General features: G+C 43.8%; 1 protein-coding gene across 5 annotated transcripts in view; it reads left to right on the forward strand.

Moving 5' to 3' along the window:
• Positions 1-27,674, forward strand: part of FHAD1 (forkhead associated phosphopeptide binding domain 1) — a 67,024-nt gene continuing 39,350 nt past the window's right edge. For 4 of the 5 annotated variants that reach the window (XM_044996285.1, XM_044996284.1, XM_044996287.1 and 1 more), the window contains exons 1-11: positions 1-109; positions 4,029-4,111; positions 5,238-5,349; positions 6,794-7,000; positions 14,004-14,277; positions 16,652-16,725; positions 17,198-17,425; positions 19,813-19,936; positions 20,896-21,026; positions 25,443-25,508; positions 26,109-26,213. In XM_044996285.1, coding sequence (XP_044852220.1) covers positions 5,254-5,349; positions 6,794-7,000; positions 14,004-14,277; positions 16,652-16,725; positions 17,198-17,425; positions 19,813-19,936; positions 20,896-21,026; positions 25,443-25,508; positions 26,109-26,213 — 1,305 coding nt within the window. In that variant the 5' untranslated portion in view covers positions 1-109; positions 4,029-4,111; positions 5,238-5,253. The remainder of the gene's footprint in view (positions 110-4,028; positions 4,112-5,237; positions 5,350-6,793; positions 7,001-14,003; positions 14,278-16,651; positions 16,726-17,197; positions 17,426-19,812; positions 19,937-20,895; positions 21,027-25,442; positions 25,509-26,108; positions 26,214-27,674) is intronic. The other variant, XM_044996286.1, reaches the window with a different exon arrangement.

Genomic DNA, 27,674 nt, shown 5'->3' on the forward strand with positions numbered 1-27,674 from the left:
GGTTGCCCCGGAGACCCGGGTAACACAGAGGCCTAGCACCGCCTCAGGCCTGGCTCGACGGGGGGACGCCCCCGGGGCCCTAATGCCCGCAGCGGCCTCGGCAGCGCCGGTGAGTGGGGAGCAGCAGGGCCGCTCCTGTTGCCCCGGGCTCTGCGGGGGGGGGCTGGGGGCGGCCCAGCCCGAGGGGCTATTGCAGGGACGGGGCTCCCTAGGGGGGCCCCAAATGGAGCAGGTCCCCTCTGGCCCATCACCCCCACCCGGCAAGGCTCCCGCTGCCCCAAGGGACCCCACTGACCCCAGCACGCCCTTGTGCCCCCTCTGGCCTGAGGGGCAAGGCTCCCGCTGCCCCAAGGGACCCCACTGACCCCAGCACGCCCTTGTGCCCCCTCTGGCCCATCACCCCACCCGGCAAGGCTCCCGCTGCCCCACGGGACCCCACTGACCCCAGCACGCCCTTGTGCCCCCTCTGGCCCATCACCCCACCCGGCAAGGCTCCCGCTGCCCCACGGGACCCACTGACCCCAGCACGCCCTTGTGCCCCCTCTGGCCTGAGGGGCAAGACGCCCATCACCCCCACCCGGCAAGGCTCCCGCTGCCCCAAGGGACCCCACTGACCCCAGCACGCCCTTGTGCCCCCTCTGGCCCATCACCCCCACCCGGCAAGGCTCCCGCTGCCCCACGGGACCCCACTGACCCCAGCACGCCCTTGTGCCAGGCCGCCGCTGGCCTCACGGAGACACCACCAGGCCCCCTCGTGCAAGGCTCCCACTGGCATGGCCAGTCTCCTTCGGCTCCACCCCCGCTGATGTGAGGGGCCCCCTCGTGTAGTAATCCCACAAACTCCACCGCCTGCATCGTGCACGGCTCCCACTGCCCCATGGAGCTCCACAGGGATGCCAGCCCCCTCCCAGCCACCCCTGTGCAAGGTGCCCACTTACCCAAGAGACCCATGTAGGCGGCATCCCTCTTGACTCCAAGGGGGCCTTGTGGAGATGAACGGTGCCCTGTGCTAAACCATCACCTCGAGATTAACAGCTCTGGGGAGAATGAAGTTTTGTTTCTGAGACTCACTGGTGCAGTACAGTACAGGCTGTTCTGTGGGTGGGCTAGAAATCTGCGAGGGACAGAGGCTGCAACTTTACACAGAGGGTTAAAAAATACTTGCGGTAGTGTGTGTGAGATCCAGCATATCGCCGCACAACAGCTTCAAAACTAAGGCCCGGCCTATGCACAGTTTATGTACAGGTATAACTATATTCGGTAGGGATGTGATATAGATATACCGGTCAAACAGCTAGTGTGGACACAGTTATACCCATACAAAGATGCCTTATTCTGTTCAGGGGCGGCTCCAGGCACCAGCACGCCAAGCGCGTGCCTGAGGTGGCAAGCCACGGGGGGCGCTCTGCTGGTCGCTGCCAGGGCGGCAGGCAGGTTGCCTTCGGAGGCATGCCTGCGGAGGGTCCACTGGTCCCGCGGCTTCGGCGGACCTCCTGCAGGCGTGCCGCCGAATCCGCGGGACCGGGGACCTCCCGCAGGCAAGCCACCGAAGGCAGCCTGCCTGCCGTGCTTGGGGCGGCAAAATACCTAGAGCTGCCCCTGATTCTGTTATAGATTATTATTCCACTTCCTGATAGGAATAAGTTTTCTTGGTATAAGCACATTTATGCCAGTATAGCTGAATCCCCACTAGGGGAGTTGTACCATTTTAATTATAGTTAAAGCAGGACAATTGAGTTAAGGTTGACAGACACCAATGCAAATCCTAAAAAGCAAAGAAATAAGCAATCTAGTGATTCATCACCATGCTCTGCGTGCTAGTTTCCCTTCTCAACTTTGGTTATTGCCCTTCTACTACCCAAAGCCCAGAATTCCCCCACACAGTATCCTGAGCCAATGGCTCTCAACCTTTCCAGACTACTGTGCCCCTTTCAGGAGTCTGATTTGTCTTGTGTACCCCAAAGTTTCCCCTCACTTAAAAACTACTTGCTGACCAAATCGGACATAAAAATACAAAAGTGTCACAGCACACTATTACTGAAAAATTGCCTTTACTGTCTCATTTTTACCATATAATTATAAAATAAATCAATTGGAATATAAATATTGTTCTTACATGTCAGTAGCAGTATAAACAAGTCATTGTCTGTTATTTGTGTTTCTATTAAGTTTGCTAGTGCTTTTTATGTAGTCTGTTGTAAAACTAGGCAAATCTCTAGATGAGTTGATGTACCCCCTGGAAGACCTCTGTGTACCCTCAGAGGTACGTGTACCCTCAGGGGTACGTGTACCCCTGATTGAGAACCATTGTCCTGAGGAACCAATGGCCCCTTGAACTCTGACCACTTTTCTGTAGAAACCTGAGCTATAACCCTCCCTTACAGGTACACATATCCTAGAACAGGGGTCTCAAACATGCGGCCCGCGGGCCGCATGCGGCCCGCGGAGCTCTTCCCTGCGGCCCGCGGAGCTCCCCAGGGGAGCTCCGCAGGGGCCCCCAAGAGAAAAGCGGAGGCTCCCGCCTCCGCCCCTCTCCTGGAGCCTCGGCGCATAGAGCGCCGAGTCTCCGTCCGAGCGCCTGAGCCCCGCCCCGATCCGAGCCGCGTGGGGAGGGGGCGGGGCTGGGAGCTCTGGGCTGAGCGCTGCGCTCGGCGTGGAGCTCACAGCCCCGCCCCCTCACCACGCGGCTCTGAGCGGGACCGCCGGAGACGCGCTCGGGTAAGGGGGGGGGGGGGAAAGCGGGACCCGCCGGGGCCGGGCCGGGGGAAGGGAAGCGGGACCCGCCGGGGCCGGGGGCTGGGGCAGAGGATTAGGGTGCGGGGGGATGAGGGGTTCATGATGTGGGGGCGCTCAGGGCTGGGGCAGAGGATTAGGGTGGGGGGGGATGAGGGCTCTGGCTGGGGCTGAGGATTAGGGTGCAGGGTCCTAGTGCCTGCCCTCCGCCAGTACTGGCAAGGCAGGCTTCCCTTACCCTGAGCCTCTCCAACCCCAAACCCTCAGCCCCAGCCAGAGCCCTCATCCCCCTGCACCCTAATCCTCAGCCCCAGCCCTGAGCGCCCCCACATCATGAACCCCTCATCCCCCTGCACCCTAATCCTCAGCCCCAGCCAGAGCCCTCATCCCCCCACACCCTAATCCTCTGCCCCAGCCCTGAGCGCCCCCACATCATGAACCCCTCATCCCCCCGCACCCTAATCCTCTGCCCCAGCCCTGAGCCCCCCCCCATCATGAACCCCTCATCCCCCCGCACCCTAATCCTCTGCCCCAGCCCTGAGCGCCCCCACATCATGAACCCCTCATCCACAGCCCTCACCCCACACTCCAAACCTCTTCCCTAGCCCTGAGCCCCCTCGCATCATGAACCCCTCATCCACAGCCCTCACCCCACACCCCAACCCTCTTCCCTAGCCCTGAGCCCCCTCGCATCATGAACCCCTCATCCACAGCCCTCACCCCACAGCCCAACCCTCTTCCCTAGCCCTGAGCCCCCTCGCATCATGAACCCCTCATCCACAGCCCTCACCCCTCCTGCATCATGTACCCCTCATCCTCAGCCCCACAGCCCTCACCCCTGCACTCCCTCCTATCCCCAAACTCCGTCCCAAAGCCTGCACCCCCACCCCCTGCCGCAGGAGCCTGCATCGAGCACAGAGCCTGCATCCAGACCCCCTCAAACTCCCTCCCAGAGCCTTAGGCAGTAAATCTAAGTGCGTGTTTTGTCCTTTGAGTGAGGTGCATTACTGAGTGTATATATTTATTAAAACTGCGCGCGCTTAGGGGAGGAGGTGGAGAAGAGACAGGGCAGGGGCGGGGCCTCATGGAAGGGGTGGATTGGGGGTGGGGCCAGGGGCAGCAAGGGGGCGTGTCAGTGATGCGGCCCTCGGGCCAATGCACTAGTCCTCATGCGGCCCTCGGGGTCATTTGAGTTTGAGACCCCTGTCCTAGAATATCCTCTCTCCACATGATTTTTGCGTGATTATGTATCCCTTGGACTCAACATAAGCTGCTACCCTTCTGCTTTTCCGCAGCCTCGTGAGAGGACGTGGGGCAGCACTGACTCCCAGACCATTCTCCCTGCTTTCCAGCAATGGATCCAATGATGATGTATTAGGTTAGTGTATGTAGCTTTACATGTGGAGACCTTAATAGGTCTTCATGTCCTCCTTCAAATGATACATATTGAACTCCGCTGCACTCTCAATATTTGTTGTGTAATTTTCAGTATCCTAGTACAAGCTTTTCCAATGAAGTGAAGCTTTAGTTTGTTTGCTAAGTGCTGTTATTCTCATGCCTGGCTATGGATACAAAAGGTATGTTTGTATATAGTGGAATACAAATGAATAGTTTCTCCAGTGCTTCTTGAACAGAGGATTTGTCATAGGCTATGTGGGCAAATGGTTATTGGAGAACTTTGTTAAAATATTGGTAGCACATCACTGATGAACTGTGAAATGCATTTCAAAATGATGTGCAGAACTTATACCAGCAGAAATATGAGTTCTGTGCATAGAGCACTTGCAGGACTGAATGCAAAGTTTTAACGCAGAATTGCTATTTTACAGATGAAACTCACTGTAGGAGGTAGTCATCTTTTTCGTGTGCTGTCAGCTGCATAGGTTACCAATTTTGCAGAGGGTACACAAGTTTCTCACCCTGCTGTGAATGTTAGACCTCCTATAGTGACACTGTCAGCTAGTCTAGGTTGCAAGTGGGGAAACAAATTTACAAAGAAACATTGGTAAGGATATTTTTTAAAAGGTCAATAAAAACATTTGCTTGTTTGGATCTAAATATTTTCAGGCTGCATGAAACCCAAACATTGCAGCTTCTGTTAGTGAAAGAGAAAGTGAAATTGACCAGTCTCCAGATGCCTGTCTCAGAGTGAAGTTCTGAAAGTAGTGTACCCAAATAGCATGAATGGTATAAAAAGTAAATTAGATATTTAAAATTCTTTCCGTCTTTGGATGGGATTTGAATTTTAATGGTAAATGGATGCGTAACTCTCTCAGGCTGTCTTGAAAATCAGTTTTAATTTTTTTTTTAATTACACAGGGTAGAGAATTTGTCTTTAATTTTAATTTCAGTCTGACAGCATCCCTGTAAATAAATTATGATATTTCTTCCATGTTATTTGATACTGTTCATTTAAGCGATTTGAAATGTTTTGACTGGAGTAATTGCAAAAGTGCATTGGATAACACTTAGAAAATGAGTTTTTTAAAAATAAAACCTTACAGGTAAAAAGAAGAGACAATGAAAGCCTTTTTAAACAGTTCGGATGGTGTTTTTATGCTGAGATCAAAAGTAACTACTATAGGAAGACATGAAGATTCAGATCTTGTTCTGAAGGTATGAGCATAACATTTATTTTCATTATTATTCTTTACAGCACTTACTCTTACTTAACTTCATTACCCCATTTATAATAATTCCAGTCTTTCTTAGTCAGCAGTGGTTTATTTGATTTCATTTAGGCCACAGGGATAAAATAGCAATTAGAGAATGTGTTTAAATATTTAAGTTTGACAACCAAAAGAGAGAGGAATTATTTGATATGGGTTAGGGTCATATAACATGAAGCAACAGCCTGAAACTAAAAAAAGGAAAACTTAACATAGACGTTAGGAACCACCAGTTCAATTAGACAACTCAATAATTTGCCAAAGAGGTTGCTTAAGCACGATCATTGCAGATGTTCAGACATGAACTAGCTAAAGCAATTAGAAAAGGATAGGGTATTACAGAAAATAATGCCTCATTAGTGCTAGGGACTAGATCCAAAGCCCATTGAGGTCAATGGGAATCTTTCCTTTGACTTCGGGGGGCTTCGACTCAAGCCCTATGTGAATAAGGGTTGGATCAGAATGTCATTTTACAGCTGTTTCATCTGTAATTAAGTTTAAGATCACAATTAAAAATAGTTCCTTTTCTTGAGAGTAGTTTGCTAAAAAACCCAGATGTCTCTACACAGGAGCGTTTTTAAACCATGGGCATACATTAGAGCAAACCATGTACACCCAAGAGTACAACGCCCAAGTTAGTCAACAAAAGAGCCAACTGAAAACAGTCTGCACCTTCATACTCAAAAGTGTTTGTTTATTTAGAACACACACCAAAATATATGTAGAAGTAGATCTTAATGTTGGTGCTATTTAACGCTTGTATAATAGCACTCTACAGCAAGAGTCAAGGATGCTTTACACTACAGAGAGGACAAAAGACAGGTTCTTGCTCCAAGTAGCTTACAATCTAGGGTCCTGATACTGCAAACATTTGCATATGTGAGTAGTAGTCCCACCGAGTTCAGTGGAAGTACTAAATGTGCAAAGTTACTCGTGTTTTAAGTGTCTGTAGTATTGGGGCGTAGGTTGGATATGAAATAATATGCTATAGAGAAAGATCACAAAAAGCAAGGGGGAGGGGAAGTTTTTAATTTGATACCTTCATTATTATCATATGCATCTCTCTGTAACATCAGTTATCCATTTTTATTGCTGTGATCTTGTATGTTTTGGTACCTATTCAGATGACCTGTCTGACTTATAAAATGCAAAAATGTGAAGCTTTTTTTTTTTTAAATCTAGCCATTGAACAAAATAAAAAAAACATACTGTATCTTGCATAATAGATGAGCAATCAGCAGCCATTTTGACTACCTCTAAGCCAAAACATATTATGGTATGATATTAGCCAGATGAGACAAAACAAAATAAATCCCAGCAAAATCCCCATTGCAATCCATAACTCTGGGAAATTCTTTGCACTGATTTCTGAAACTGTTATCCAATTTCAGTCTGTAGGTATTGAAGATCACCATGCAGTCATTGAATTCAGCGATTCAGAAAACAGCTTTGTTCTTCAAGATTTCAACTCTCTTCATGGCACTTTCGTTAATGATTGCCATATACAGAATGCAGCAGTGAAAGTGGGTGCAGGGGATATTCTGCGCTTTGGTTCAGGAGGAACATCCTATGAGCTAGTGATAGAAAACGCTTCTCAGGTAATGTCCCATGAGTGGATAACATTTTTCTATTTTGTAAAGTAGCTGCATATGAATGTCTGCTCCAGGTTCCCTCATTCTCCCCCACACAAACCAGTGGCTCTGGGCTTATCTCCATTTTCACTTCCCCATATGCCCTTCACCCCCCCTGCCTTTTCCCCCATGGCAGGGAGTCTGTATGCTTCTCCTTCTTCCACACTGGCTCCATCAATTTCCCACCACCACCATCAGAGGCCCTGTGTACTATGGCAATTTGGGGCCCTGCCCTGCCCCCTTCCTGGCCCCGTTTATTTTCTCTGGTGGCTGAGGAACTCCTGAGATGGGAGCCCTGTGGAAGTGCATCCAGTGAATATTGGTTAATCCAGGCCTGCCGCTGAGGGTTCTGTGTGCCCCTCCATTATGTTCCCATTGTGCTAGGTGCTGTACAAACAGCACAAAAAGATGGTCCATGCCCAAGGAGCTTCTTTTTTTTTCCTTCTGTTTTTCCCCTCATCCTCTTTGCATGTTACCCTTCTCTGATACTCACTTCCTTAACTAGTACAGTGGGTGTACTTTAAAAGGTTCTATTGGATTGAGAGACATTGCCAGTTCCAGTTGTATGTCCTGTTTTAGGTATAGATGGGGCCCTACCAAATTCATGGCCATGAAAATCGCGTCATGGACCATGAAATCTGGACTCCCCCTGTGAAATTTGGTCTTTTGTGTGCTTTTACCCTATACTACACAGATTTCATGGGGGAGACCAGCGTTTCTCAAATTGGGGGTCCTGACCAGAAAGGGAATTGCAGGAGGGTCACAAGGTTATTTTAGGGGGGTTGCGGTATTGCCACCCTTACTGCTGCACTGCCTTCAGAGCTGGGTAGCTGGAGAGCGGCAGCTGTTGGCCAGGCGCCCAGCTCTGAAGACAGCGCCCCGCCAGAAGCAGCGCAGAAGTAAGGGTAGCAATACCATACCATGCCATTCTTACTCTGCGCTGGTGCTGGGGGTGGTTCCGTCTTCAGAGCTGGGCTCCTGGCCAGCAGCCACTACTCTCCAGCTGCCCAGCTCCGAAGGCAGCGTCATCGCCAGCAGTAGTGCAGAAGTAAGGGTAGAAGTGCTGCAACTCCACCTACAATAACCTTGTGACACCGCCTACACACACACACACACACTCCTTTTTAGCTCAAGACCCCTACAGTTACAACACCATGACATTTCAGATTTAAATAGCTGAAATCATGAAATTTACGATTTTTAAAATACTATGACCGTGAAATTGACCAAAATAGACGATCAATTTGGTAGGGCCCTAGGTATAGGGCATGCATCTCAAACAGAGAGACTCTTTCAGAAATAAAGTGTGATAATTGTACTTTAATCACAGCCTGGACATCTTTCTCGGGTTTTAACATTTTATTTTTCAAAAAGTCAGCATAGCTAGATATAGGGTGACCAGATCACCCAGGTCAAATATCGGGACGCGGGGGGGGGGGGGGGGACAGTGGGGGCAGAGGGGGAAAAAATGGCGGCAGAGCAAAAAAAAAAAAAAAAACCCCACCCCTGATTCCTCCTCCCTCCGCAAGCGCTGGAGGGAGGCCCGGGAGACTCAGGGGAGCACGGGGCCGGGGTGAGTGTGAGTCCAGCCTGGCCCCGAGCAGGCAGGACTCAGGCGCGGTATCTGGAGGGAGAGTACGGGGTGGCCTGCGGGGCCAGGCAGCGGCTGTTCTCCCCACCTGGGCAGCAGGACTCGGGAGCAGCCGCTGCTGCAGCTCCCACTGCTGCGGGGGGAGGAAGCGGCCGCTGGCCAAGCTTGGCAGCTGCAGCTCTGGCGCCCACGAACCCCCCGAGCCCGGGCCTGCTGCGGGGACCCAGCACGCACGCTGCGCATACCCAGCCCCTGGCCACTTGCGTCTGGGCTGGCTGCCCAGCTGGTGCAATCCTGCGGGCGGCCTCGGAGTGGGGGCAGCAGGCCCCAGCCCCCCGCATCCCGCTCGGGTCCTGCAGGGGAACGAACAGGACTGGGCTGCCGATGCCTCCGCCACGGGATTGCACCAGCTGGGCAGCCAGCCCAGACGCGACTGGCCAGGGGCTGAGCGCAGTGTGCGCGCTGCCCCGCAGCAGGCCCGGGCTCAGGGGGTTCGGGCCCGGGCACCAAAGCCGCAGCCGCCGAGCGCCACGTGCTTGGCCACTTCCTCCCCCCGCAGCAGTGGGAGCTGCAGCAGCGGCTGCTCCCGAGTCCCCTGCCCAGGTGGGGAGAACAGCCGCCACCTAGCCCCACGGGCCGCCCCCCTACTCTCCTTCCAGGTACCGCACCCGAGTCCTGCCTGCTCAGGGCCAGGCCAGACTCACACTCACCCCGGCCCGCACTCCCCTGAGTCTCCTGGGCATGCCATGCTTGGAAAGAGGCGGGGATTTGGGGAGGGAGACAATGGGGCAGTGAGGGGGCGGGGATGGGGGCGAGGATTTGGGGAAGGATCCAATGGGGGAAGGAGGGGGTGGAGTCGGGGCAGGGGAGGGCGTGAGCCCTTCAGGCTCCGGAGCCTTTGCTTGTTTGTCCAGTGTCCCGACCCAACATTGGTCGGGACGCGGGACAAACAAGCAAATATCGGGATAGTCCCGATAAAATCGGGACGTCTGGTCACCCTAGCTAGATATGGTACTGAGGCAAGTTGTTTTCCCTTTGAGAAGCCTTCTCTCTTAAAAGCAAGGGAAAGAAATGTTCATAGATTCATTGAGAGGGAATTGGAAAATAAGAGGTCTCTAGCTCCACCTGCTGCATAATCTCAGGCACTTCATTGACAGGTTGTAAAACCTGGATTTTTCTTCTACAAATGCACTAGGGACAAGAAAAGTTAAGGCTCTAGAAAACTCAGAAATATCTCCAGTTTTCCTGATTCTTCTTTAGAATTATAGAGTATCCAATTCCCTTTTCAAGTTGTGTTTTCAAAAGTTAAATGGTAAAAATAACAGATCATAAAAACTGTTACCTTTTAAAATTTGTGCTTAAAAGCGGTTTGATCCTTTTTCAAACTCAAAAGTATATCTGGATTATGTGTGATTGCTTTATTAGTACCGTAATAGTGTCATTCATGTCCTTAGCATGAGACAGGCATCCAGCAAAGACACAATGTCACACCACAACTCTTGAACACAGTGTAAAATAAAAACATTCACATATATAGGAAATGACATTAAAAATGGAAGTGTGGTACTCTTGTCACTGGACAGTCAGCTGGTATCACCAAGATTTCAGGCAATTTATTATGGGAAGGAATTGATAAGAACCCGTAATACTTTTATTGCTCTGGGTCTTGATGATCTCAAGAAATTGGAGATCTAGAAATCTGCCTTGAATAGGATAAAAACCAATCTGATAGATTCAGGCTTGGCTTTGGAGACATGCCTCCAGAATTTGGGGAGAAGTGCTCAAATGCAGCAAACAGCAAAAGATATCGCAATAGTTTGTATTCCCATATTGCAAATACAGAAATGCTGCACTTCAAATAAATCATCAAGGCCCAACTTTCCAATGTGGGTGACTTAATGGGGTGACATATTCTGTCACTCAGACTAACATTGGTCACACAAAATGCACATTTATATTAACACTTTGCACCATTATAACTCATTCCATCACAGTATCTTAAAATGCTTTACCAACATATAATAATTAAGCCTCATATGCCCCCTATAAATTAATGAAACATTACTTCTATTGTATGGGTCGGGAAACTGAGGCAGGAAGCTGTTCAATGACCTATTCAAGGTCGCAGAGTGAATCAGTGGAAGAGCCAGGAGCAGAACCCAGAAATTCTGGTTTTCAATCCTGTGGTTTAAGCAGTGGGCTACATTTCCTATACATAAATTAGATTGCAAATTCTTCTGGGCAGGGACTGGGATTATCACTCTTGTGTAGAGTGCCAAGCAAAATTAAGCCATGATCCTGGGCCTCCGAGCACCACCTCAGTACAGATACAATAGTCCATGAGTGCCAATTTGAGTATCCGGATGCAGATTTTGGATGTCCTAGCCCAGTTTAGTAGTTTGGACTCCTCTCCCCAAAGATACAGTGTTGATAACTGAGGAGAAAATCCTGATTTTAGGTGGTGAAACCAACTTTAAGAACTGATGCTGTGGCAGAAAAACTGTTTAAATAAAGTTTGTCCACACCAGAACCTCAGGCATTTTCACTGAACAAATATTTTATGTACAATACATACTGACACAGAAACAGCACAACAGTGCCTTTTTAAAGCTTCAGGCTTTATGATTTCTTTTTGATGTAATAGCTTTGATGTTTGACATTGCTCACTATAGAGGGTAAATCATTGTTAAGTTTCAGTGCACCAAGTATTTGCTATATATATAAAAAGATGATTTCCCTTTTTTTTAGTATTAAAGGTGAAACAATTTTTTAATTATAATTGTATAAGATGTTAATTTATTCAATCCTGAACAAAACAAATGCGTAGACTTGAAATTACAAATACATTTTAAAGGTAAATAAAAGCCTTTTTTTTTTAACCTGTCAAGATCTGAGCATCACAAACACCTATACAGAGTGAGGAGCTGCATTCATAATGCTGCTTTAGGTGTGTTTGATGTTATCAATTCTTGCAGGAGAAACACTGGACCCTGAAATTGGGTCTGGGCAGGTAAGTAAAAGAGGACATTATTTTCACGTTGTTTGCTTCAGATTTTATTTATAATTTTTTAATTCATTCATGCATTCTGTTTAAGACATAGGATCATTTTTGTATGTATTTTTAAAGTATTTCAGTTCACCTTAAGTGAACCAAAAGTGACGAACCTCGTCCTTTTTCTCCACTGTTAGTTATTTAAGGGGGACTGTGGGGAGGACAAAATTACATTCTGCTGGTATGTATTATCTTGTTATGTAACCGTCCTTTGCCTGAAAGAATTTTAGGTACCTATATTGCCACAGTGTCACAGAGCAAAAGATAAACTCTGAGGAGTCAATTGCTAACGCCTCAGTGGTAAACAGATTTAAAGGAATAAAACAGACAAAATATTGTTTGTTTCCCAAAGGGGTTATATTTTTCCAGCTGCAGCTAAGCCACAATCAAGAAATTCTTTGAGTCCAGCCTCTTTCCTTGCTTGGAAAATCAGCATACTCCAGTCATGTAGGGCAGACCTGTATCCAAAAAGGATGGTGGTAAAGAATGATAGTTGGAGGAATACTGAAGTTCAGGGAGCAATATTAGCTTTTGCCTGAAAACTTGGGTGGCTGCCTAGAGCAATACCTGGCTCACCCTTTCTGTGGAAGGATACTCGTGTGATGACCAGAGCACTTGATTTCATGGGCCATACAGCTGATAAGAAACTCAGGCTCTCCCCTTTCCAAATTCTGGGACTTGTCCGGTAGCAAGGGAAGTGTTGTACAGCATGCTTACTGGTTGCCAGTAGGGTCCTCCCTTTGTGGAAGGTCCAGCTTCTTCTAGAGATGGGTCAAGTTAGCAATGTTTAGTTGTGGCTCAGGATTAGGGTTGGGTTCAGATTTAATGCTGAACCCGGGCTACGGTTTGGATAGGATGGATCATAGCTCACAAGACTTTGGCAGTTTTCATCAGAATTCAGTCACAACCAAACTGGAAACTAGACCTCTCTTGATTTTGGATCTCACCCAAGATTGAAACCACAGGCCAGGTTTTTATTCTGGGGCAGGAATATAAACCCACACCATGAAATTAAAAGGAATTGGAATTCAGAGCTTCAGTTTTGGCTCATCTCTACATCAGTTGAAAGGTGCTCTTATTAACAGATGAGCATGCAGTGCCCTACATCATTTCTCTGACGTGTAGGGCTATCAGGCTGGAAAATCTGATCTCAAGCCAGGTGTCCTCATGGAGATAGCCTTTGTTTCAGAATACCAAATGACAGATTAAGATAGAGGTTCTCAAACTGGGGGTCATGAACCTTCAGGGATTGTGAGGTTATTACATGGAGGTCGTGGGTTGTCAGCCTCCTCCCCCAACACCCACTTTGCCTCCAGCATTTATAACAGTGTTTAATATTAAAAAATTGTGTTTTTAATTTATAAAGGGGGTTGCACTCAGAGGCTTGCTGTGTGAAAGGGGTCACCAATACAAAAGTTTGAGAACTACTGAAGAAGATAGCCTCCAGTTTAGTCTCCTGTCTACAACACAGTTATTGCTCACAAACCATTCACTTAACCACTTTATTTGGCATAGTTCCCCTCATACAATTACCCCAGGGTACAAACTTTGATTCAGTTTCTCTGAACATGGGTTTCCATCCACTGTCTCAAAGTGAAACGTTGCCAAAATGCCAGGGTTTTGGGTTGAAATCATGCAGACCAATGGTTTCCACATGAAATCATAACCCAACCACAAGCTCTATGAATACCTAGCCAGATTTGCCTCCAAAGATCCACAAACTTGATATGATTGGTACAAACCAGTATTGTTTGTGTAAAGGAAATGTGTGCTTTGTAATCTACTATAATTCTTAAATCTTGTCAATAATATAATAATATAATATAACCAGTTTGACTTTTACAAAGCCTTTGGCAAAATTCTGTGCAAGAGTTGATTAAGAAACTCAGGCCTCAGCCAGGGAGGCACTTAAGAACATGCCTAACTTTAAGCACATGAATAGTTTGATAGACTTCATTTTAGTTGTTGTGTGCCAACAGAGCATTGGAATGAGTTTTACTAGTATCGATGTTGTACAGATATTAATGTATGATCTGGAAAAGAGGTGAATCAAGAGGTGGAAGATTTTGTAAATGACAACAGTTTAGGTTATCCAAGTTTAGAGATGACTGTTCAGAACTACGGAAAGACCAAACAAAGCTAAGTGATTAGGTAGCATGATGAAAGATGAAATTCAAAGTTGAAAATGGCAAGGTAATGCAGGTTGATTTGACTTTTTCTTCTATTCACACATGTTGCTGGGTTCTGTATTAATATATAACATACACACTGTAGTAAATAATTTTTTTCCACCCTCTGTACAAGATTGCATTTTTTTCCCCCTGCAGATGTCTTGCCCACCAATGAAACGTCACACAGCATGGCCCGGGCAGCTCCAGTTACTTTCAGAGACAAAACTTTATACCCCTTCAACAACTCCTCCTCAGCTTCCTTTCCTCCAGTCTCAGCACCCATCCAGTGTTCACAACAGTTGGATGCATGGAACAAATGGAACTACACCCCATCCACCAAACAGAAGAAGACCTGTGAGTGCTTGGGGGAGAAGTATGACTTCTTCTTTCTCTCCAGATACTTTCAGTAGGCCTACTGCAGTCAGACAAGGTATTTCACGGTGTTTTCATTAACCCTTTATATAGCATTGCACAATAGTAAACTTGATCATGACTTCCATGCAAAATTATGTTTTTTCACACGTATCTACTTGTCAGCCTATAGAAGGATTGTCAGATACTGGGACCGAGTCTCCTCTCACACTAGTTTCACAGTGATGTAATTCCACTGACTTTGGTGGAGGTATTTCTGATTTACATTGGCAAGTGACAGGAGAATTAGGCATGCAGACCCAATCTGATGGACTTGTTGCATTGTCTTCAGTGGGCATTTGATCAGGTGCATAGTATAGAATTGCTGTTTGTTAAGCAGTGTATTGATTAGCTCAGCTTTGAGGTGAAATTTGCTTGAACATTTTCATTATATGTGAAAGTGTAACAGTGTTGCAAAAAAAGTGAACATCATTCTGGGATGTATTAGCAGGAGTGTTGTAGGCAAGACACCAGAAGTAATTATTCCACTCCTCTCCCATGCTGATTAGGCCTCAAGTGGAGTATTGTGTCCAGTTCTAGGTGCCACATTTCAGGAAAGATGTGGACAAATGGGAGAAAGTCCAGAGAAGAGCAACAAAAATGATTAAAGGTCTAGAAAACATGACCTGTGAGTGATGACTGAAAAAATTGGGTTTATTTAGTCTGGAAAAGAGAAGACTGAGTGGGAACATGAAAACAGTTTTCAAGTACATAGAAGGTTGTTGCAAGGAGGAGAGAGAATTGTTGTTGTTAACCTCTGAGGATAGGACAAGAAGCAACAGGCTTAAATTGCAGCAAAGGAGGTTTAGGTTGGACATTAGGAAAAACTTCCTAACTTTAAAGGTGGTTAAGCATTGGAATAAATTGCCTAGGTAGGTTGGGGAATCTCCATCATTGAAGATTGTTAAGAGCATGTTAGATAAAAACACTTGTCAGGAATGGTCTAGATAATATTTAGTCCTGCCATGAGTGCAGGGGACTGGACTAGATGATCTCTCGAGGTCCCTTCCAGTCCTATGATTCTGTGAAAGTTTAACTTGCTCTGTTACTACTTACTGTGTTTTCCATTGGTGATACATTCAACTGTTACATCTGTTGGAGTAACTTTGTTTTCTCTTTTGATCTGTGATTATCAGCCGTTTTCATTGGGAGTGAGTTAAAAATAGAACCATATCTTGCACATATTTTCTAAGTGTAAAGAACAGGACAATGTCATCAGAGGCGGCTCTAGCTTTTTTGCTGCCCCAAACACGGCAGGCAGGCTGCCTTCGGCGTCGCGCCTGCGGGAGGTCCCCGGTCCTGCGGATTCGGCGTACCCGCTGCCGAATTGCCGCCAAATCCGCAGGACTGGGGACCTCCCACAGGCATGCCGCTGAAGGCAGCCTGCCTGCCACCCTCGCAGGGGCTGGCAGGGCGCCCCCCGTGGCTTGCCACCCCAGGCACGCGCTTGGAGCGCTGGTGCCTGGAGCCGCCGCTGAATGTCATAGCTAAGGAAAAGTTCTAGAGTTTTAAACCCAAATACAGCTGAAAAAGCTGAACCACGTTTTTAACCATGGTTGGCATATTGTATAAGAATTTGCATGCCAGCAAATTTTAGGGCCATATGATAGGACTTGGTGATGTCCCTATCTCTACTGTATCCCTAACACTATAGAATGACATAAATCAAATATTTATTTTTCTTATTCTTGTTTTAATACATATATTAATACAAAAGATTAAATAGCAAATCATCAAATTGAAATGTATCTAAATGTTTCAGACAAAAAAGTATTGCTGCACAATCATGCCAGCACAACAGAAAAGCAGTGATTGAGGAAAACACTTAAGCATTTGTTTAACTGAATTTTTAAGTTCATTGAAGTTAGCTCTGAGCATGTGCTTACATTAAGTGTATGCTTAAGTGCTTTCCTGAAGAGTGATGGACTGACGCTTCAATGCTTTTCTGAATCAGGGCCAAAATGATCCATATTCTGTATTTCATAATGTTATAGGCTATATAGTCCTAGTTATTCATATGCCATATGTCATAATATTATAGCTAACATATGCACAGTTATTCAATGTTGCATATTCAGAAAAACATTCAGATATCGTATCTACTCCTCCTGCACTTGAGGATTTTTATCTTGAAACTATATTATACTTCACTGATTATATAGTGTGTTAATGCCTGTGAATGTCATTTATTATAACATTTTATTGTTATTCTGCAGTTGCTTGGATAAAGTGCATAGGTACTAAAATGATGGTTGCTTTGGAAATGCTTGTAGATAAACTAGGAAGATAGAGATGCATTCATCCTAATCAGAACAGGCTCTTGTGTTGAATTTCTCTGCAAGTCATTAGAAGCCCCTTTTATTTTTTATATTCAATCTTGACAAATGTACCAGGAAATGGACAACCTGGAGCAAGTGGAGTTCCATTATCAGGAAGTCATCATATGGATTTACTTCTTCAGGAAAAGGTGATGTATGAATGTGATATGGAGGCAGATCACAGAAACATTGTTTATATCAACAGGAATGTATTGAAAGCAGATAGTGTGCTTGGTAGGCAAACAAAGCAGAAATGCTATTCAAATAGGGTCTTTAAATGATAATAATAAAATTCCCTTCACCCATATCACAGTAGAGGAACTGATTTTGATTGGGGCTACACACATGAGTGAGAATTACTATATGGACAAAGGAATGAGATGTCTTGGAGCTAGTGAATTTCAGGGTGAGGAAATGTAAGATAGCAAATGTGAGTATCTGAAATTTTGTTTTAATGTTGTTGGACTACCACTATATTTTAATAATACTAGAATGAGCAAGTGTAGCATTTTGGAGACAGAACATTTATCATAAAATAAAATAATTTGAAAGCCTTTTTTGGAACAGGCAGAATGGTGTATCCACATTTGTGTATAATATTCAAATTTATTCTGCATGTAGGATGAAATAATTCTGAAAATGAAAGATGAAATCAGTCATCTCTTGGGTTTTGAAAGTGAGTCAAAACATAAAGATACAGTGATAGCCAATCTTCAGGATGAAATTGCAGTGATGACAAAGAAGATGGCTCAGGCTGCTAGGAATGATGTCGAGTTTACTCAAAAACTATTGACCTTTGAGCGAGATATTGAAGCAAAGATGGAAGAGATTAAAGCCTTGAAAGAGCAGGTATTGAACTCTTAAAGGGACACTGTCATCTTTAATCAGACTCCTCTGTGAATTTTTTTTTTTAACTAACAATTGTTGCTAGAAACAAAAGAGTTTAGAGGAGAAAAAGGGATTGTTGTTTTTTTCAGTTTGTTCACCTCTTTGATAACCCTTTGTACATAGTATCAGAGGGGTAGCCGTATTAGTCTGGATCTGTAAAAAGCAACAAAGAGTCCTGTGGCACCTTATAGACCAGGGGTAGGCAACCTATGGCATGGGTGCCAAAGGCGGCACGCGAGCTGGTTTTCAGTGGCACTCACACTGCCCGGATCCTGGCCACTGGTCCAGGGGGCTCTGCATTGTAATTAATTTTAAATGAAGCTTCTTAAACATTTTAAAAACCGCATTTACTTTACATACAACAATAGTTTAGTTATATATTACAGACTTACAGAAAGAGACCTTCTAAAAACTTTAAAATGTATTACCGGCACGCGAAACCTTAAATCAGAGTGAATAAATGAAGACTCGGCACACCACTCCTGAAAGGTTGCCGGCCCCTGTTATAGACTAACAGATGTATTGGAGCATAAGCTTTTGTGGGTGAATACCCACTTAGTTTATAAGGTGCCACAGGACTCTTTGTTCCTTTGTATATAGACACTTTATAGACTGCTTCGCTATTTGTTTGTGTGCGTCTTTCATACAGCAACAGGAGAGAGAAAACATTTTTAAAATATGGAAGTCTGATTGAAAAGCTATATATTGGGGAGGTGACTGGAAGGCATGTATATCTGAAACTACTTTGAACACATTTTTATGTTGACTATATTTCAAGTGGACAGTGTCCTTTTTAAGCTCTGTGGTCATGTGAATGCACACAGTGATAAAGAGCAAGAAAGGAGTAATCCTTAAAAATCTGATACATAAACAGAATTATTGCTATACAAAGCGTTGGTGATTGTTTTCCATGAGTTGTCAGCAGCTCTGGTCTTGTATTATGTTGAAGATGATATATTGCAGGTAGAGCTGCACACTCCCACAGTGGACCCCTTCAAACTGACTACTTATCCCCTCTGAATTAGGCTCATGAAACCAATTATTTTAACAATTTTGTTCCTTCTTATTATCTCTTTGGCCATGATATGAAAAAGTAGACTGCAGAGTTTCATCTTCACTCATGACAGCCAGGAAGTAATGTGTTTGATCTTTATTTGCATTAGAAAATGCAAATGCCTTCGAGTGCTTTCTGTAAGTTATCATCTGAAATATTTGTTCTTGCCAATTAGCTGAAGACTCTAGAAAAAAACACATAAACCAATGACCCTGAAATACTAGGCTTACTCCTCCTGTTGCTATAAGTTGGCCCATAATATATAATATTTTGACTTACTCATGCTCATGTAAGTTAGCTGAGAAAGATCTGTGGTTTGTTTGTTTTTCTGAGTGTTTGACTGTTGGAATATTTCAGTAGCAGAGAGACTATTTGACTTTTGTTTGTGCTTAGAGTAATCATGGCTGAACCCTGTTCAGTTTGGATAAACTCTCAGGTTTGAATATTTGTCTAAACTATTCAGACCACTCAGGTTCGCAGAATTGGGATGGAGATCTTGGAAAACAAATTCACAAATGAAGGTTCTCATGCTTTTGTCCCAGTTGGAAATATCAAGTCAAGTTTATTAATAGCAACTTAGCCATTGTTCACTGCACGAAAAATAAAATATATTACAATATATATCCAGAATTATAAAATATTTAAAATATATGTACAAACTAATTAAAAAGAACAAAAAACAATAAAACCATATATAATTACCGTTCCACTTGCCTTTTCCTTTTCTAGTGGCTGACCATGCAAATAGAGCAACTGCTTGAATCACAGATATGCTGTCAGTTCCTAACAAATATTCTGTTTTCTAGAAACAGGCATCTGGGACAAAAACACAGAAAGCCATTTTGACCTCAAGTGGCAGTACAAATTACAAAATCATAAGTAATGGGGTAGGTCTTCCATCTACCCACAGCCCCATGGACAGAGGTGACTACATTTCTCAGTGCCGTATCTCAGACTTTTAAGTTAGCCATCTGCATAAATTGAAAACTGAGAGCTGTAAAGGCCCTCCTTAACTTGCCATTGGACAGACTGTCTAAATATCTGGCATATCCATGGAGTTGGAAGTGTAGCAAGAACACTTTTCTCATAGCAGCTTTTGATCACGACTGAACTGGGAAATGTAGACATGAGGGTATTTGATTAATTTAAACAAAAAGCCATTTAACCTATTTCAAATCTCAAAACAAGTCTGGTTCAAATGTAGAACAAAGATAGAGTTTGTTTGACCTGAGCTGGTTCGCCCATTTCCGATTTAAGGTGACCAATAATTTATTTTTTTGCATATCTTTTATAGATCAGCAATCTGCAGAGAGATTCGAGCCAAGTCTTGTGCCATTCCCTCTCTGAAAGAGACCTAGAAATTGCAAACTTGAAAAAAGAGGGTGAGAAGTTAAGGAGGAACCAAGCTCTAACTACAGGTATATTTCCTCTGGCATCTCAGGTAGTGTACTTTAACATGCAGTTTTTCGGGCTAGGATCACAGTTAATATAGTTTAGCAATGAAAATGTATACTTTACAACTTTTCTGGCCAGAAATTATTTGTAGTGGCTTTGTGGACCTTCTAAAATTGTTCGTCCCTTTTTTCTATTTCATTTTAACCTCTTTGAGGCTTACAGATATCTTCTGACAGATGAACTACTAGAGTAGAAATAAGGATCATTGGGAACTAAACCTGGGTGAGTTGTGGGACAGATGGTTTATTAAAAAAAATAGGAAAGGAAAAAAAAGCCTGGAATATAAGGAACTGTTAGTCACTGTAGCTCAGCTGTGTAATCAATATAGCTCCACTAACTTAAGGGACACTATGCTGATTTACACCTACTGAGGATCCGGCCTCCTGTGTCCAGTGTTCTGAACATCTCTCAAGGGCTCTGTCTCAGAGTGCAGACCATTTTCCAATTTCCAGCCTTCCTTTATATAATGATTTAATAGTCAAAAGGACTTTAATATTGACACAAAATACTCAGTGTTTTTATTTAAACACTAGCTAACAATACAGTCCTGTTAGCGAAGTCATTTCACTCCATCTCAGTTTTCCAAAAGCAAACAGACTATGTTATATTTACTTACACCAGTCCACAGGGACAATTATCAAAGTTTCAGACCTAAACATAGTTTTTCAAGAAAAACTGAGCTGAGAATTGTTCTTGCCCAAAGGAGCATATTCTCCAAAGCACTGAATTCCTTGGGACTAATGGTCTCAGTAAATAACTCCCAGCGTGTATGGACTAAATTTAGATCTGCTTTCAAATCCAGATATTGTTAGTATACGACAAATATTTTTTCTTCTTCGGTGTTTATATGATGATATTGTTTAGCAGGTTTTCATAACTGAAATGTCTTTGAATTCTTTAACCTAAATTCTGTTCTTCACAGGACTGGTGACCAGTCTGCAAAGAGATATTTCAGCAAAGGAGCAGAGAATACTGCAACTAAAACTGAATGCAGATAAACTAAAGAAGGAAAACAGGGAGAAGGATAATCAGCTTGCCGTCATTTCTGCCAAGGTTGACACCCATGCTGATGTGCACTGTTATTTACTGTACTACAAATGGTTTAGTAAAATAACAACAACAAAATGGACCCAATTCAACAACTCCACTGATTTCACCAGAGTTATACCAGAGCCAAATTCGGGCCAATATCTATAGTTTCTGGATTTGTACAGTAGTTTCATACTAGGCAAGAACTAAGAGTCAGGAAAATGGGGTATGGCCTGCCCCCACCCCCAGGACCCTAGGCACATACTTGGGTGGCCGCAACCCATTTTGTTATGGCTTCACTGCTATTGTTACTTGAGCTACCTTTGATTTAGTTAGATTAAAGCAAGCTCAGGTATGTCTACATAGTCTCAATCACACCCCCTGATTTCAGTGTTGACATACCAGTGTCTCATCCTCTTTTGCCAGACCCATTTTACCTATGCAACCTAGGTTGCAACCTATGCAGTTTCTGTATCACTCTCAAATTTCATTCTGCTGTTCGTGTGAATGTGATTCAGGATTTTTATGTGGCACTGGTACATTGAAATCCCACTTGTCCTGCATGGTGAATTCCACTGAATAGCACTGAGTTCCTGTTAAAAGTACACTCCCTTACTGCAAGGCAGGTGAAAAACTCAGGCGCTAGCCTATATGTCTTTTTTTTTAATTCTCCTCCTTCCAATTTTAGCAACAGTGCTTTATTTCAACCAAGTGAAAATCCTTTTCATAGTCTGCATGGTCATTCTCTTCCAGTTCAGTGAACCTCTCCAAGAGCCTTTCAAAGAAAGCATGTCTAAAAGAAGGCTCCCCAAAACCCAGTGTATAAGCTTGTGTCCAACAGGTTTGCTCGCTCCGTTTGCTGTGCTATTCTGACTGCTCTGCTGTTAGGTTGTGGCCATATTAGAGTAATGACAACACAACTATCCATTCACAAGAGACAATGGTGCCAAATTCAAAATGTTGCTGGCCCCCCCACTTAATGCTATTGCTGTCTGTCTCCAAATCAAGTGGGAGCAGCCACTGATCTTCCCGGTACAAGATTGCAAGCGAGCCATCCTGCATGCCCTGTTCCCTGAAGAGCAAATCAACTGCTCAGCAACCTCAGCAGTGATCTTCCTAGTTCTGCCTGAGAGAAGAGCTCTGTGGTTCCTCCAGATGGCTAAGAGGGATAGCATATTCCCTGCCAGGCTGGACACCCTATCAGAAAGCCATGGGACGGGAAGAAAAACCCAAGCAGGAGGGAGTAGATTTATTTGTGCATGTGAGCACGTTTGTGTGCCAACCAGGAGGAAGGCAAAATCAAACCACTTTGTCAAAATGTGGTGCTTCTTTTTGGTGGTGGAATTGGAGAATTCTGGGATGTGAGCAGAGCTTGGGATTTGGGTGGTCTTTGGGAGAGTACTACTACCTTTTGGTGGTGGTTTAATCTGACCCTTCTCCAAGAGTTCATCTGGCTGCTGTCTCAGCTTTTCATCACAGAGCTGCTGCTTCTTCATCATCATCATCTGGTGTCTGATACTTCCTGAAAGAGCTACTATATAGGTATTATCCAGCAGGAGAAATTCTCCCTCTCTCATAGGGCCTGCATTTAATCCTCATCCAACTCTGGGACCCTATGTTTGAGCCCCTATAAATGGAGCTCATCAGTTGTTCTCCCTTAGTGAATGTTTTTTGTTTTTGTTGTTTGCTTGGTGCTTCTGATCTGATCCAACTCAGATTGAAGTCAATGGAAATCTGAGCCATATTGCTCACGTATTACAATGACGAGGGCCAGGTATGTACCTAGATAGGTTCATTTGTAAAACCAGCCAGTCACAGGGTGTTTTTATGGATCCTTCTTTTTCAGAATTACCAGTTTCCAGCTGTGAATTTTCATAGAATCATAGATTATTAGGGACCTCAAGAGATCATCTAGTCCAACCCCCTGCTCAAAGCAGGACCAATTCCCAAATGGCCCCCTCAAGGATTGAACTCACAACCCCGGGTTTAGCAGGCCAATGCTCAAACTACTGAGCTATCCCTCCCCTAGACCTTCTCCTTCTGTGGGGTGTGGTGCTATTTCTATGAATCATCTCCTCTGTGTGCTTGTCCAAAACACTCGCATCAGGTTATTTCCAAACAAGGATTTTCTACTTCTGAGATCCAATCATTGCTCTGTCTCACAACCAAGCCCACTTCTAATTGTCTTCAATTCTGTTCTTTAAGAAAGCTGCTGTATGGCTTTTCCTAAACAGTCCTGTATCTGTACAAAGACGCTGCCCTCAGGCTGTGCTTATACTTCTTGCAAAACAGCATAATCAAATCAAATTTAGAGCAGATGCTTGATTTTGGTCAGGCTGCATTACAGAATATTGTAACCTAAAACCACACTATTACTTTGCAGTTCCCTAGCAGTGAGAGAAGGAGACCTCAAAAACCATGCATACTGGATTTCTGTGACCAAGAAACGTTCACTGAATCCCCACTCGTCTGTCCACATCCCCTTCATTTCAGATCTTTCCCCCCTGAACATCACACTGAGTTGGCTGAAACATGGGAGGGATGAGATGTGCAAGGAGCAATCAGTGGTGCATGAGAGTGTACTGTTGAGAGTTTGACTGGCGGGGTTTTCTGGAATACCACAATGGCATACTTGTAGAATTCCTAAGGAGCAGGCATCTGTAACAGCAAAATACCAATTCATTATAAGTAACCCAGTTTTCTTGCCTGTAAATGAAGAAATATATTTCCTCTCCTTTCCTTCTGAGTTAGATTTTTGGATCCGTTTATTCAATTTTAACTTGGAAGGCACAAAGTAGCTGATGGTTGGAGGCATATGACTCAAAGATTCATTGTGAGAACATCTGAAGTTCCTAAAAATAGCTAGCTCCTAAATTCCCTGTGTGACTCAATGTGGATACAGTTCCATCCCCGAACACAGGAGTTGATGTGCTTAGCAGTTTACAGGAGTCACTCAGCTCCTCTCAGGATCAGCTCTCCATGATTCTGTGTAGCACTACAGAAGACAGGGATCTTTCATCTCATACAAACTCCACTGCACAAATTCAACACTTCCTTCAAGGTGATGGCATTATAGGGCTGGCCCTGCAGGCCATGTTGTTTGAGGTGTTCTTTTCAAACCAGTGAGATTAGTGATGAGACGAAGGGGCTGCAGGATAGAGCTCTAGGGATTGTGGAAAACAAATAGCTGCAAAATGTTGCACTAAAAGTACCCTGTGTTGTGTTGCATAGCACTTTACCACCCATGTTGTCCCCTCAAGTTAATCCTGATAGCAATGTGGATAGAACAGGGTGAATTTATTTATTTATTTATTTATTTATTTATTTTGGCAAACAGTTTGTTTGTTGAAAAATGCAATTTTGGATGAGTCAAAACTGTTCACCAAATTGGGTCAAATTCAGCTAATAGTTTTGACTGCCAAAAAAAAAAAAAGTGGGGAAAAAAATTCTGAAAAAGTCAAAGACTTTTTGTTTCAAAACAACATTGCTTCAAAATGTTGCTCAATTTCACTAAAACAAATGGGTTAAAAGCACTTGAAAACTAAGCAAAATGTTTTGGTGTACCCAAAATCAATTTTTTTGTTTTTGTTTTTCATTTCAACAAGAGAAACCAAAGAATTGTCATTTCATGTTGACTTGAAACAAAAGTTGTTTTGGATTTTTTGGTTTGCCTGTGTAACTGAAAAATCAAATTTCACCCAGCTCTAGTGGGGGCGGGGAGACTGTGTAATTTCTTTTACCAGGCCAGGTGGCATACGCTTATATGCAGGAAACATAGAGTCCTTACATATAGCCCCATCCCAGAACTTCCCTCCATCATTTCCCTTGTTGGGAGCCTTGCAGAGAAGCCTCTTCATGAGTTCTGGAAAGAGCCAGAGTTGGGGCATACAACTTTCACACTGCGCTACCCTGTGTCCAGGGGCTTTCTGCTGTGTGTCTGTATACATGTGTCAGTCAGAATCTGGCTCATTATCTGAACTTCTGATAACATTTGGTCCTATAAATATAACCAGTTTCTCTAGGCTCAGAATAGACACGTGTTGTTTCATGTATTTGTTTTAAAATTTCTGTTTAATACTAGTTCTGATCATCTTGTATGTTTCAGACAATTCTTCTATCCCTTTCTTCCTTACCTCTGCATTTCCAATAGCACTCTTTTTCTAAAGCACAAGGGGTTTGTCTTACACAGCTTTGTTAACTCTTAATTGTCTTTCTGTTTTTCTTTTCTAAAGCAGGGAATGCTTTTCTAAAAGTCCAATCCTGAAAGATGCTGAGTACCCCTTCTCTCATTTCCTTTATTGTGAGTTGAGGACACTCAGCAACTTGTGGTATTGAGCCTTTACTGTGGTGCCATACTATTCTGGTGTGTGCTCAGCATAATATAAAAATGATCATATCTTCCTTGCTTGATGATTTTTCCTTGGTTGCTGTTCATTCCAGTGTTCTAGAATTAAAGAGGAAATGAAGCATGAATTCAGAGAGAGAGAAGTAATTACATACCAAAATGTGAGTTAGTTTTCTTAGTTTTTAGTTGCCTGGCTTGTTTTAGCATATAGGCAAGCAGCAAATTAAAACTCCGCGTCCCTGAGAGAATAATTAACTAGACACGTTAAGAATTGTATTTATAATCCAGTTCTTGTCATGGAAAGGGATGCAACTGCATAACAGATTGGAGAAATGTTGACTCCTGGAAATATTTTAATAGCAGTTTTCTATGAAGTGGAATTCTGTATGAAATAAGATTTAAACTACAATTGGCAATCAGTATATTGATTAGTAAATGTATTTTTTTCATTTATTTGGAGTTTAGAGCAAAGCATCAGAGGTAAATGAAAACATAAACCTGTCTGTTTTGTACTGTAAATGAAACGTTGCTCCTTAATTTCCCAAATAAGCTGATTAGTTTCACCCAGCTCTGTAAATCTATTTCTTATTAGTTAAAGGTTTAGGCTATGCAGTAACTGAATTACTCAGATTGTTTAATAAAACAAAAAAGGTCTTGAAGTTAATGTAATTAAACTAAGTGGTTTATTGAAATATAATCTCATTCAATTGGGTGACTTACTATTTTGTGTGGTTGATTCCATTTTATTGGGACTTTTGCAGCGCATTGGAGAGCTGGAGCTGCAAGTGAAGGGGCTGCAGGGAGAAATGCAGAAGAACTGCACCGAACAGGAAATCATAACAAGTAGGCTTGCAGAAAAAATAAAGGTAAATTTCCTTTCTGCCTGCTAGCTTCTCTCCCATGAGGTACAATCCTGAAAAGGAAAGTGTGAAACTCCAGGCTAATACAGTCTTGAGATTGGGAATGGATTCCCTGACTCCGCTGTGGTGGTAAGTACCATTGCACAGTTCCTGTTCTGACTTTGGGCTATGCAGCTTCTTGTTTATTTGTGAGTGACATGCCCGCTTTCCCCCTTCCACATTCCGTTGTGGAGACCCACTGATTAGGCCTCATCCCAGCACACATACAAGGGTGGATGCCCCCCAAGGAAATTCTTTGCTGCTTTGCCCAACCTTGCTGCAGCATTTTTCCTGCTTTTGTTCCTAACGCGTCAGCAGAGGCCAGCTCAGGATTTGGGCTAGCCTCTGCAGCACTCTTGTACTCTGCTTGCAGCTGTTTTTTCCTTGAAATAGCTATTTCATTATTTTATTTTATTTTTAGAATGAAAATAAAATAAAATGTAGATAAAATGTTTTTATGGTATTTCTGCTATGAGATATTCTCCATTACGAAGGATTCTAAATTTACTCTTATCTCCTTTACACTTCCTTGCTGTTTCGTGGGTGGTGTGTTGGTATAGTCCCCCGATATCATCTCAGTTTTCTTTCTTCTACGACTCTGTTGATAATGCTCTCCTTTTCCAAAGCAAGACTGTTGTGCAACTGAGGCTGCAACTTGTGGAGTCAGATAAGCAGAGGCCCAGTCTGATGTTCCTGAGTATAATCCTGCCCCCTTGAAAGGCCCATTAATGTGCTTATAGGACTATTGCCTAGATTTTTATTTCTTTGATCTCAGTACTTGCTTTGCAATAAAGAATTCTTACTTTCCATGAATGTGATAGAATTCTTGTGTCTAGCAGTGGTTTCCAACTTTGTTACCTTCAATTCAGTGGATGTTAATTATAACTGTACTTTGTTCCAAGATCATCAGCTTAAACCACGTGCACAGCCTTTAGCACCAAGAAAACAGATATCTACCACCTCACCTAAAGAATGACATTTTCCGTTAATTGGCCATAGTATTAGAGCACTAAACGTATTTGCTGGCCAGCCACTAGAGCAGGGGTCAGCAACCTTTCAGAAGTGGTGTGCCGAGTCTTCATTTATTCACTCTCATTTAAGGTTTTGCGTGCTGGTGATACATTTTAACGTTTTTAGAAGGTCTCTTTCTGTAAGTCTATAATATATAATTAAACTATTGTTGTATGTAAAGTAAATAAGGTTTTTAAAATGTTTAAGAAGCTTCATTTAAAATTAAATTAAAATGCAGAGCCCCCCAGACCGGGGGCCAGGACCTGGACAGTGTGAGTATCACTGAAAATCAGTTCGCGTGCCACCTTTGGCATGCATGCCATAGGTTGCCTACCCCGGCACTAAAGGGTATGATAATTGCAAACTAGCAGGTACATGAATAGGTCTGATTACATTCAGCAGAGGAAAGACATGTGC

The sequence above is a fragment of the Mauremys mutica genome, chromosome 21 (genome assembly GCF_020497125.1).
Source record: "Mauremys mutica isolate MM-2020 ecotype Southern chromosome 21, ASM2049712v1, whole genome shotgun sequence".
Taxonomy (NCBI): domain Eukaryota; kingdom Metazoa; phylum Chordata; order Testudines; family Geoemydidae; genus Mauremys; species Mauremys mutica.